Genomic DNA, 13,406 nt, shown 5'->3' with positions numbered 1-13,406 from the left:
AAATGGGACCATTAGTACCGGTTCGTGGCACGAACCGATACTAAAGGTCTCAACCCCATTAGTACGGGTTCGTGCCACGAACAGGTACTAATGGGCATCGCACCCTTTAGTACCGGTTTGGGGCACCAACCGGGACTAAATGTCGCATTTGAACCGGGAGTAATGCCTGTACGGTGCCCTCGCCGCTCAAACCGAGACTAATGCTGACATTAGTCCCGGTTCGTAATGCAACCGGGATTAATGCTCTTTTCTGGCCGAACGAAAGCCCTGTTTTCTACTAGTGATAGGAGGTTTTCGAATATCATATGGAAGACCAATGTCCCTTAGAAGATTAGAATTTTTCCTGGTGTGTGGCATCTAATAACCTGGCGTTCAAGGTCAAAAGAGTTATGCACCATCAGGCTACTTCAGGCGTGTTCTGTTTTGTGGGATGGAAGATGAAAATATGTTTCATGCTCTCGTGACTTGCCCAAAAGCGAGAGCCCTGCGTATGAGTCAAGGGAAATGCGGAAAATTCTGAGCAAAGAGTTTTTCAATATCTCAAGGCCTGATTGGATGCTTATCTTGTTGGATCAATTAACCCCTATAGTACAAGAGCAAATTTTATGTATGTTCCGGAGAGCTTGGCACTTAAGAAATGATCTGATTTATGTAAGGGGAAGAATTTTGTTTCAAACTTGGCCAACTTTGTGGATATCTATTTGTCGTCATTCTCATCTTGGCATACCATTGTTAAGATGATCCCTGGTGTCAAAGGTAATGGAGTTGCGGATGGGTTAAAGCATGTTACTATTCCTCTCAATATATGTGAGGTGTGATAGACTCCGCCTTTGGGTTATATTAAGATCCACGCTGTAACTGGACTATTATAGACATAGACCGTACGTCAAATGTGGTCAGCAACATCATTTTTTGTTTACATGTCCCAGAACTTAGTTGTTTTTCCTACCTAAAATGGGTTCACACCGGGTGTGTGAATTTGTAGTAGCTCCAACCAATGGGTTTCTTTCCTTGGCCTTAAGCCACTGTGATTTGATAAGGAATATCACAAATTTTGTTGGGTTTACTTGAACCCAATTGCAATGAGCTAGCTCCGCCCTTAGAGAGTTAGAGGTGTATCTTAGCAAGCATGCAAGTGTTCCTTAAAATAACTATGTTTGTGAGTTGATCCAGATTCACAAATGTGTCTGGAATATGCATGGTCTGAAAGATAGACCCATTGAAGAATTGATACAGACAAATAATCATGCTTTATGAGAGCACACAAGAAGTTCCTTTTGAAGATCTACACGTGAAGGTTACACTGATGCATCATTCAGGACTAGCAGTAATAAAAGATGCACTTGTTCAAGCTTCTCCTAGCACTCCTCCCTATCCAACCACATTTCTTCCACGTGAGTGTAGTAGCTGGAGTTGTTCTCGCTCGAGTGAGAGTGTGACTTCTTGACCATCTATTTCCATGGTTGACAACGACCCGTAGCAACGCATGGCCACATTTACTAGTAAACTAGATCATGATAGGCGGGCGTTGCCGCGCCCGTTCATTTTTCTGATAGAATGACTGGGAATTCGATACATATATGATGGAATGAAACACACACAACCAGCTCCCATAAAATTTAAGGACAAACTCTGAACTGCAAATAATCAAATAACATAGAAGACATAACATCTAAGTCATTCAGCAGCCAAGTTGAGCTACCTTCTATTAACTAAAATGAAACAAGTTTAATAATTCTAACAAAGGAATGTGAAACCTCTTTTACAAGGAAGGATTCCCATAGGGCGGAGGAGACATGCAACAATGGGTTTCTGTCTCATCAGCACATATTGAATAGTACACCTATATACTGATCATTTTTTGTGAGAATACATGTAATCCACTTCATCAAATAGAAGACATTTAAAAAGCTGCCCAACAATAGCGCGAGAATACTAATAATTAATCTCCCAACCAGCTCCAGCTGGTCATGATGCATGCCTGTTTTTGTCGCTATGATGTTAAGATCGGCAAGAACAAAGAAAACTGAGAATATCTGGGTGCCTGCCATTCTTAGCAACAAGAGTATATATCTATCCCTAATAATAAAGCACGGATTGAATCTGTCGGGTTTACACAAAGGTCCCGATGATTTTTAGGAATTAAACCCGTAGTCCATACACAAAAGAAAAAATGGTTCGCTGGAAAACAAAAAAAACAAAACACCCGTACGCAGAGGCCTCCCGTACGCATCTGCTTCCTCGATCCCTCACCCGTGCCCAAGCCACGCCATCCTCGCGCCGTCGCCGCCGCCGCCACACCTCCGCCATCTCGCCGCCGCGGCCGCACCCCTCCATAATTGCGAGGAGAGGCGTGGAGGAGAGGCTAAACCGGCGACGGCCTTGCAAGGGCCTGCGGTGGCGCGGTCGTCAAGGACCTGCCGAATCTCGCCAGATCCGATGGGAAGTGGCGCTCAGGCGGTGGATCTGCAAGGAAGGCGGCCGGAGCTCGGAGCACGACGGTTGGCGGGCGCGGCATGGCATCGGGTAACTCTACCTCCTCTGCTGCCGAGCGCGTGAACCGCCTTTGTCTCCTCCACCCCGCCGGCAAACCCAGCCACCGAAGCTTCCCCTCACGCACCTTGTCCCTGCTCGTCCTCCTCTTGGTTGGACCGGTCGCTGCTCGTGCGCTCGTTCTCCTCGCGTGGATGGAGCAGAAGGGGGCCGGGGCGACGCGAGCGAAGCAGAGCAGCGCGGCAGGAGTCAGCGAGCATGCATGGGGGCACGAAGCAGAGGCAAAGGCGGCGGCTGGCGACGGACTTGGCGCGATGGCAGTGATCCGACCGGGCGAGAACGAGGCAGGGGCGATGTGGTGGAGGCCCAGCGGCGCGGCTTCCTGCGGGTGCCATGGCGTTGGGTGGGCTCCTGTGCACATCCGAGAGAGAGGTGAGAGCAGAGAAATCACTACCGTTCCAAGGTCTCTGGTCTGGGAGCTTGTGAAGAAGAGCAAGTGCTTCTTGATCAAGCAATTTGGCAACAACAACGCCAAGGTCCAGTTTCACAAGGACCCAACAACCTCTACAATGTCCACTACTACAAGTTCTCAGGTCCATAGCTCTTCACACTTGCACTGTTCTTGGCGGGCTCAAAGTTGTTTATTAGTTCCTCTACAAGGCGCTAACTTGCTGTGGTCTGATGTGGTTTTTTAGGCTTAGCAAACAGCAAGACCGTGGCGGTCCAGCCATCAGCGGGAGAGGAGAAGGCTGTTGTCCTGTCCACAAGCAAGACCAAGAAGAAGGACACCCATGCCAAGCTGTTGCACAAGACTCTAATGCGCAAGCAGTTCTGCAAGATGGCCAAGTATGTCCAGAACCAGGTACTAACACAACCAAAATTCTTACTTGAAAAGTTAGAATGCACATGTTATGCTTGTTTCTATGCTGCAACTCATTTGTATTTGCACCTGCTCTTATATACATTTAACTGTTTTCTGGATTGTACTATTAACATTGAAGAAGTTTTTCTGTCATTGGGAAATCTGTTTTGGTCTTTGTTTTTAATTGGTAACGAAAGGTATTGCTGTGATGAGCCGTGGCAATAAGGATACCAACGGATCAATTGGTTATTCAATGAAATGCTTTTTACGCTTGGCATTGAGCTCAGCCGATTAAGAAAATTGTTTTTGTTGTATATATTAGATTATTGTGTACACAATTTTCACGTTAGTGAGCACATATTAGATTACTTTCACCCGTTGCAACGCAAGAACATGGAGTTATTCTCATGTTAAAGTTTCCAGCGATGAGAATGGGCTTAGCCAACATCGCTCAGCTGCTGAAATTGCAAATTTGGTGTAGTTATTCATGGTAGAAATTCCAAATTAAGTGGTATATTTTGCCAGATTGAGAAACTGCATACACGCCTTTGTCAATGCGCAATCGAACAGCCGTCAGGTCCTGATGAGAGGACTACTGAAGTAGGGGAAACACACTTAAGTTTGTTATCCACAGTTTCTTTAGAAGCTGAACATCAGTGGCATCACAAGTGGGCTTCCTCATTTATCCAAGAGATCTATCAAGTTGCAAAGATAACAACAGTGAACATGAAATATCTGAAAGCAAATGACCCGAGTATCCTCTACTACTTTGGTTTAGGTGCTATTTATCTTGCTCTGTGTTGAAATATTTTTATCTTCCGTAGATGCAAAGCATCCAGGATGTGATAAATCATACACTGGAGAATGGCAACGAGACCTTCGGTCACTGGATAATGGCATTTATATGTGGTTCCAGTCTTTTCACGGTGCAGGTGAACAGGAGAATTCTATCAAAGATAAGTGCCCTTTCAAGATTGACATTGTTCTTTCTTCAGTGTAGATGCATGATATTACATGATTAAACATGCCAATTTTTTAAATTGATTTAGTTGTCTATATTATGCTCTATGTGCTATTACCAACAAAAAAGTACACCATAATATAAGATGTTATTACATGGACGGAGGGAGATTTTTAGCCTGCAAAGCAACAAATCTATTCCCAGTGTGGCGATAATGTGTTTGCACCAGTTAAGGAAGAATTTGTTTTTCACACTGTAAGAAATACGTCTTGTTTCTTCCCCATCATTTAAGTGTGTGCCGTTCTTCTTTGTTCATGTTGCTAATAGGATATATTTCATTATGATGATGTTCCATACTGCTCCTATGGAGTCGCTCTTTGGACTGTTGGACGCGTATATCCAATGAAACTACTTTTCCGGTAGTTGGCTGGAGCTATCACTATGACTGAAAATTTCTTTTCAGTCAAGAAACCAACGATAGGTCAACACTTATCAGCAGTTTGCAATCTTTATTAGACTATGCCTAAGCCAACGGTTAGACAATGTTGTTTTAGTTAGGCAATGTAGAAAACATGGACATGATTTATGTAGATTGGGCAGTCCCTTCAAACTGCATTTTTCAATCTTGAGTGGACGATTATATGTTTTCTTATAGAAAATTGACTATATGTTTGATGAATTGACTGATTATTTTTGCCCTATCAGACTAAACTAGGTCTTAATTTGAAGGTACAATTTAGGTTGCTGGTGCTGGTTTGTTTATTGTACTAATTATGCTCTTTAGACAGAGACATGTTGTCTTCATCATTCCTCAGTCATTATGAGCTGGGCATAGATCGGTGACCCGGTTAATCCTGATTTATTGCAACATATGTTTTCTCCTCACAGGTCTAAACAATGCAACCTCTTTTTAGGTTGTGGAAATATGATTCGGATGGAGGTTGATGGACTAGAGCAATTAAAGGGATGTGATATTTTCTTCTCCCGTTGCAACGCACGGGCATATGTCCTAGTAGTTCCCAAACCATATAGTTGAAGTTGGAACTGTTTCACGTAAATTAAATAACCTCCAACCAATTCGAGCTGGTCATGATGCAAGGTATCACCAGTTATCTGTGAAGATGTAAAAAGCTAATAACTGACCCAACATAAGTTTTGTGTTCCGAAGCTTGTTAAAATCAACAAACTAAAAGCACACAAAATACATTTTTGAAATGGAATATTATGCCTGATCCATGAATAGGTTAAATAACTTCTCAATTAGGCTCAGGTGACCAGACAGTATGCTTTAGTACGTGCACCTGCATTAGTCAAACCAACACACGAATTTAGATTCACAAGACCAATTTGCTCAACAAACAAAACAATGTCTAAATACTCTTAACTTGGTAGCCATGAATAAACACGTGAAAATAGGCCAGACCGATGAAGGGATGGCCCACAGAAAGAAAACACAAATCTCAAAATTTCTGCCGACTCAATTTATAAAATAACTGATGCAGCTAGCAGACATACCTTTCAACGCCCCTATCATAGCCTCTATAAGCTGGAATTATAGGCGTGCTGGTTAATTTCATATGTTGCACACTGTTATTCCTAGCTGTTATATTTCCTCAATGCTGCAACAACACCACACCATGCAAATATGATTTCATTATTCCTTGCAGGAAGAGACAATATTTGACTGTTCAGACATCACATAAAATAAACATATGTAAAGGTAAAAGACTGCATATGTACTGTAATTGTGCCGCTTGAACTATATTGAATCAATCATCGCTTCAGGTCATCAAGCTCAGAGAAACGCCTCTGCACCATAACACATAAGTAACTAATAAAATGTCTGGCTTGATCAGAGGAAGGATGGCCTAAATAGCTCACAAAATAAATGATAGAGCTTGACGGAAAAAATATTTCATTTAATTTGAAAAGAAGTCAAAATCTAGAAGCAGCTTCGGTCATAGTAATAGTTTAAGCTGTATATTTAATCATCCATTCATCCATAATGTCAGAATGGATGGAATGGGGAATTCAGTTATGAACACAATATATATATATATATATATATATACATACATACATGAGAAAAAACATAGAACCCGTAATAACTTAGTGAGGAGCCAATCATAAACCAGTGAATTAGTATGAAGATATTGAATTTGCAACAATTTAGAAGGAGGTGCACCAGCCAAGGAAAAACATCCTAAAAGCGAAAGCTGACCTTAGATTGGAGATACACTTTGCATAGCAAAGGAAAATAGATCTACTGATCTCCACTCCCGTATTCTTTTTTTCTTATAAACGTGTCCATTGACACATTTTTCTTTTAATGCATGAAATAAGTAGAGTGATATATAAGATATATCGAAGATCAAAACGCTGGAGAGAGAGAAAGGAAAACAAATACTTCGATGCATCCCCAGTATACTTTTCAATCAAAACAAGCAACTCTTACATAAAAAATGATTCTGTTGACCAATTGCAACTGTGTAGTGAGTTGGTAATAAATTGAGTACAGAAACATTCATACTTTTTGCTATAGATGTATCAGAAATATATGTCCCCACAAACGTCCTGAAATCTGATTGACATTGACCAAATCGAAAAGATACATCAGAAAGCCATGTCTGGTTGTGAGCCGCGAGGATTGCAGGGTTAGAATATCTGAATATTTAGGAGGGAAGATAAGTACCTGAAGATAATGGTGAACACTGACATCATATTTTTCACAGCATATCGGCAATTCATCGAACAATTCAAGTGCAAAGGTTAAAGAGTCATCTCAACAGAAAGAAATTGGAGGAATATAGGGTACTTGTAGAGTGCCTCGGCAGGTTAGCATGGTCCATACCGTAAATCGCAGCGACTGTACATGTATAGGAGGGGTCGGGTGTATACATCCACCTGCTGCTATTGTAGACACGGTGACCCGCCGTGACTCCATCAGCTAGTGATCGATGTTGCCTGCATTTCGATCACGCCCATAGATCATATGACGCGCGATCGTATCTTGCTGATCGGGTGCTCGATCGAGATAGGACCCAGCAACGGCGTGGCTGAGAAGTTCAAATATGGCGTAGAAAGAAGCTGGACCAGGCCTGCGGCGGCGACTCGCCCACCATCGCCTTCTTCTTCTTGCAGTATGCCGAATCCTCGCGCATGTCTGATGTGTACCTGCCGCCGGGGGTGTCTTCGTGGCCCGGGCAATACAGGGATGCCGTGGCTATGTGTACCTGCCGCCTGGGGTGTCTTCGTTGCTCGGGCGATAGAGGGATCTCGTGGCATCAACAGTGGCGGCGGCAACGGCCACGCTGAATTATTCATCCTTTTCATAAACGCCTCGACTTATCACGCATATATATATATATAGAGAGAGAGAAGTACAAATGGTTTTTAAGCCAGTCAACAGAGAACTGATGTTGAAAATTTGTGTTCATCGAAAACAAGGAACGGAATCCCGAGCCGTTCCAACGATCAAGTAAGGAATCGCACTTGCAGAACCCATGGGACTAACCAACCAACCAATCCCCATGGGAACAATAGAAAAACGAAGGAACGCACAGGAGGAGGCAACCCCAGCGAAGGGTGTTAGATCAGAGCAGAGTAGAAAGAGAAAGAGGCACACCTGCTCGGGAGTGTGTCCACCCTGCCTTTGGACGGCAGTTGTCTGGGACGCCGGATCTAGTGGTGCCGCCTTCTGGCAAATCATGCGTCACGGTGAACGCCGTTGCTCAGTGTTGTGGTCAGCGGCACCAATGGCGGGAGGGCCATAGTCTTGGCATGAGAGGTTGGCATGAGAGGAGGTCCTTGTGTCGTCGGTGCCCAGCGTCGTCGCCACGGGAGTCGTGCATCATCCCATCGTCCGCCGCCACGCTAGGGTTGCGACCTTGCGAATAGACCAAGGGTTGCGTGGAGAGTCCAGCTCCTTTGAAAGCACGTACATAGACAGCTCAGGCCCATTAGGCCCCCAATTTAACAGTGGACGCCCAAAATTGTCGCCAGAGCAGCGGCCCGTCACGGTAGCTCTCGTTCGTAGCGAGCGAACCGAGCGTACGTTATGTTCACTCTTAATCGGACGACTAAAAGCGCTTAAAAGTGGTGATCGGACGGCTACAAATGCTAATAATGTATATCTAAATAATAAAAGCAGTTCATTCATCCAACATCCAGATCGTGGTTCATCATACAATCAATTCCTTGCTTATTTGCCATCACATCAAGGCACAAATTAACACGAACCAGTAGTCGTCACTGGACGATGGTTCCGTCCGCCTTGCGCACCTCGACGCTGAGCACCGGGTCGTCGCCGCCGGCATCATGCACCAGCTGGAAGAAGCAGATGTCGCCGACGCGGAGGCCGTTGTCGACGCGGAACCGGTTCCACCCGTATCTCAGCGCCGTGCGGGTCCTCGCGTTACCCTTGCGCCGGTTGCTGTGCTTGAGGCAGACGGTCCACTGCTGCCCGCGCATCCGCAGCACCACCCTGCCCTTCTCCGTGAACCCGTGCGACTGGCTGAACTCCACAGGCACGTTCTGCTTAAACGACACGGCAAACAGTTGTTAGAAACCAAAGATGCGAGGAGGGGCGCACGTTTACTGCCACAGCTCACCAGGTACTGCTTCTTCTTGGTGCCCAGGTGGCACTGCCCCAGCGTCACGGTGAACCGACTCGGCACGGCGCCGCCTCCGCCGCCATGGACGTCGCCGTCGCTGCTGCTTCCACTCCCTGGCAACGCCGGTGGCGGAGACTCCTCCTCTTCTGTTTAACTCACCTGCGCACTGTCAGCTTCAGGATATAATATATACTGCAAGGGAGGATGCAAGGGAACGTACCAGCGCTGTCATTTTCCTCCTCGCGCTGGCAGCAGTGTCTCCCGCACTCGGAGTCCTCGAACACCGTGACGATGAGCAGGGCGGCGCCGTCGTAGCAGAAGACGAGGAGCTGCCCCAGCTGTATGCCGTTGGCGCGGACGAACTCCTTCCAGCCCCTGCCGAGGTGCATGTCGCCGCACTCGTTGGCGACGACCTCCACGTCCCACGCGCGCGCCCCTCCGCCCTCGACCCGCAGCTTCACGTCCCGGAGCGCTCGGCCGTTGAGCTCCCTCACGAACTTGTCAGGCAGCACCTGCAGTTCAGACGGGCGGCAAGAAACAGTAAGCAGAGAGACGGGAGAGAGACGAGCTCGTGCTTAATGAACTAGCTAGGAGAGCACAGTCATGCATGTGCAAGTAATCACCAGCTTCTCCCAGGACGTTCCGGCAGCCATGAGCTTGTAGAACTGGAAACCAGCCAGGTCAGGGCTGTCCCGCAGCTGCTGCGCCATCTCCGCCGTCTCTGTGTCCCTGCTTGGAAAATTATGCTGAAATCTGAGATGGGCTCTAGGCCCATATTGCAATTTCTGAAAAATCTCTAAGGGCCCATGTGGGTTATATGGCACTAGGTGTGGTGGGAAGTTTAGTCCCACCCCGGAAGTGGAAGGAGAGTTGGAGTGGTTTATAAGGGTTTCTCTTCTACATGCTATTGGAGCTTGAGAAGAGAAGAGGCCCTCGCGCACTCCTCCTCCGCCGCCCGCCTAGCGTCGCGGCGCGGCGCGGGTTGCGGCTTATTTTTGCCAGTCACTAACGGAGAGTTTTCTGACAGCTGGGCCACGATCTGAGACGTCGGATCGTGGGCTGTCACGGACTCGGACGTGGGTCGAGCCCACGTCTCTCCACGCGGCTGCGCCTATAAGTATGCGGTGTCTCCTAACCCTAGCCGCCACGAACAGATCACATCTGCTCACGCGCACGCCCACCGTCGTTCCTTTGCTGCTGCTGCCGCCGGTGACTCCATCCCGTCCGCCACGTACACGGTCGACGGGAGAGCAGGTCTCCGAAACCACGCCCTTCTGGTTCCTGTACGGGGTGAGGGGCGAATAGGTTTTTGGGCAGCGATTACGCGACTGCTCGCTTCCGATCGTCTACTTCCTCTACGTCCGCGTCGCCTTCGTCATCACCATGTCCACCGACGCCGACCGTGCCGCCGCCGAGAAAGCTGAAGCCGACAAGAAGGTCGCCGAGGACGCCGCTGCTGCCACCAAAGCCGCGGCCTCTGCGTGGCCTACTGGAGGGTATAACTCGTCTATCCCGCTCCTGATTATTTTCATATTAGCAGTACTAGCAGTATGTGTAGATTTGTCTACTGTTTGCTTAGTACGTGCATGTTTAGATCAGAGTCAGTACGTCATCAACTTAGTCAATGCCATGCTAGTGATTTACTCATGGATTAATTTAATCGAGAAATTGCCTATTTACTCAACAATCCAAAAACCTATTATGTGTAGGAATTTCTCGGCAAGTGGCTTATGGAATATTATGAGGAGACTCCTGAACCTGCCATCCTTATGGAATATTATGAACAAACACATGATGAAAATCCCGAGGAGGATGACGAGGAAACCCTTGGTAGGGGCAAGAGACAAAGGACTGCAAAGACCTTTGGTGATGATTTCTTCGTGTACCTCGTGGATGATACTCCCACTTCTATTTCAGAAGCGTATGCCTCTCCAGAAGCTGACTACTGGAAGGATGCGGTCCGTAGCGAGATGGATTCCATCATGGCTAACGGGACATGGGAGATCACTGACCGTCCCTATGGTTGCAAACCACTGGGATGTAAGTGGGTGTTCAAAAAGAAGCTTAGGCCCGATGGTACGATTGAAAAGTACAAGGCTAGGCTTGTGGCCAAGGGCTATGACCAGCAAGAAGAGGAAGATTTCTTTGATACTTATTCACCTGTGGCTAGACTGACCACCATTCGAGTATTACTCTCGCCGGCGGCCTCACATGGTCTTCTCGTCCATCAGATGGATGTTAAGACGGCTTTTCTAAATGGAGAGCTAAAGGAGGAAATCTACATGCAACAGCCTGATGGCTTTGTGATAGATGGTCAGGAAAGAAAGGTGTGTAGGTTGATAAAATCTTTATATGGCCTGAAACAAGCACCTAAGCAATGGCATGATAAGTTTAATACAACCCTGACATCTGTTGGTTTCGTTGTTAATGAGGCTGACAAATGTGTATACTATCGCCATGGTGGGGGCGAAGGAGTTATACTGTGCTTGTATGTTGATGACATACTGATATTCGGAACAAACCTCAAAGTCATTGAGGAGGTCAAATCGTTTCTATCTCAGAACTTTGAGATGAAAGACCTTGGTGTGGCTGATGTTATCTTGAACATCAAGCTACTGAGAGATAATGAGGGTGGGATCACACTTCTGCAATCCCATTACGTTGAGAAGGTGTTGATTCATTTTGGATATTCGGACTGCACACCATCTCAAACACCATATGATCCTAGCGTATTGATTCGAAAGTCCAAAGGCATGGCTAAAGATCAATTGAGATACTCTCAAATCATTGGTTCACTGATGTACCTAGCGAGCGCAACGAGGCCTGACATCGCGTTTGCTGTGAGCAAACTGAGCCGGTTTGTTTCCAAACCGGGTGATGTACATTGGCATGCTGTTGAGAGAGTTATGCGCTATCTGAAAGGTACTATGAACTATGGACTTCACTATACCGGATACCCGTCGGTACTTGAAGGGTATAGTGATGCGAATTGGATCTCTGATGCTGATGAGATGAAGGCCACAACTGGGTATATGTTTACTCTTGGAGGTGGCGCTGTTTCCTGGAAGTCTTGCAAGCAAACGATCTTAACGAGATCGACAATGGAAGCAGAATTAACGACATTAGACACATCTGGTGTTGAAGCGAGATGGCTTCGAGATCTTTTGATGGACTTGCCATTGGTTGATAAACCGGTTCCGGCTATCCTTATGAACTGTGACAATCAGACTGTCATCACCAAGGTGAAGAGTTCAAAGGACAACATGAAGTCCACCAAACACATAAGAATGAGATTAAAAGCTGTCAGAAAATTAAGAAACTCCGGAGTGATAGCGTTGGACTATGTCCATACGGCTAAGAATCTGGCAGATCCCTTTACAAAAGGGCTATCACGTGTTGTGATAGATAATGCATCGAGGGAGATGGGTATGAGACCCACATGAGTTGCCATGGTGGTAACCCAACCTATATGATCGGAGATCCCGTGAACTAGGACCTGGGAAAACAAGCCAATGGTGAACTGAGGAGAGTAACTATACTAACCCACTCCGAGATGCAATACTCTCGATACTGTATGGTAGGATGACTACGGTCTCAATGTGTTCCAAAGCTTATAAAAGCAAGATGCTATCCTACAGAGCGATCTTTGGAGGAACACACCTATATGAGCCCGACTGCTGGTCACAGTCTATGAGATTGGGGTGATCTCTAGTAAGCTCATGAATAGGCCAGGAGTGTGACTTATATGCTCCACCCGAGGGGTCAGCCTTCGGCAGCCTAGTACTAGTAAGACATGTAGTGAAACTTCTTTACACCAAACTGACAATTCAAGGCATAGTCCATTGTTCAGTTGTGAAGGAGTGTAGCCACTTGTTCTAGGTGAAGTTCAACCTTAACAGGTCTTTACTGAAACACTGGTATATCGAAACAGCAATTGGAACAGAGGACACAATGGGCCCTCGAGATCTGGTGGGGGATTGCTGAAATCTGAGATGGGCTCTAGGCCCATATTGCAATTTCTGAAAAATCTCTAAGGGCCCATGTGGGTTATATGGCACTAGGTGTGGTGGGAAGTTTAGTCCCACCCCGGAAGTGGAAGGAGAGTTGGAGTGGTTTATAAGGGTTTCTCTTCTACATGCTATTGGAGCTTGAGAAGAGAAGAGGCCCTCGCGCACTCCTCCTCCGCCGCCCGCCTCGCCACGCCACGCCTCATTACGACGCGCCGCGGGTTGCGGGATTGAGCCGAGCCGAGCTCACACCTACGCGCTTATTTTTGCCAGTCACTAACGGAGAGTTTTCTGACAGCTGGGCCACGATCTGAGACGTCGGATCGTGGGCTGTCACGGACTCGGACGTGGGTCGAGCCCACGTCTCTCCACGCGGCTGCGCCTATAAGTATGCGGTGTCTCCTAACCCTAGCCGCCACGAACAGATCACATCTGCTCACGCGCACGCCCACCGTCGTTCCTTTGCTGCT

The 13,406-nt window shown here is 46.8% G+C and overlaps 1 protein-coding gene and 1 non-coding gene across 2 annotated transcripts; one reads left to right on the top strand and one right to left on the bottom strand.

Annotated features, from left to right (window-relative positions):
• Window positions 1–3,554: 3,554 nt before the first annotated feature.
• LOC119282910 lies at window positions 3,555–3,641 on the top strand. Its single transcript, XR_005138940.1, has one exon. It is a non-coding gene; the product is annotated as a small nucleolar RNA R24 (small nucleolar RNA).
• Window positions 3,642–8,564: 4,923 nt separating this feature from the next.
• LOC119281799 (B3 domain-containing protein Os03g0212300-like) lies at window positions 8,565–9,639 on the bottom strand. The gene is made up of 4 exons (XM_037562227.1): window positions 9,553–9,639; window positions 9,150–9,441; window positions 8,927–9,075; window positions 8,565–8,849 (listed from the first exon to the last, which is right to left on the bottom strand). The coding sequence occupies exons 1-4, from the start codon at window positions 9,637–9,639 to the stop codon at window positions 8,565–8,567; spliced, it is 813 nt and encodes a 270-aa protein (XP_037418124.1).
• Window positions 9,640–13,406: the final 3,767 nt, after the last annotated feature.

The sequence above is a fragment of the Triticum dicoccoides genome, chromosome 3B (genome assembly GCF_002162155.2).
Source record: "Triticum dicoccoides isolate Atlit2015 ecotype Zavitan chromosome 3B, WEW_v2.0, whole genome shotgun sequence".
Taxonomy (NCBI): domain Eukaryota; kingdom Viridiplantae; phylum Streptophyta; class Magnoliopsida; order Poales; family Poaceae; genus Triticum; species Triticum dicoccoides.
The sequence above is the reverse complement of the archived record's forward strand: the minus strand, read 5'-3'. Positions and strand labels throughout refer to the sequence as shown.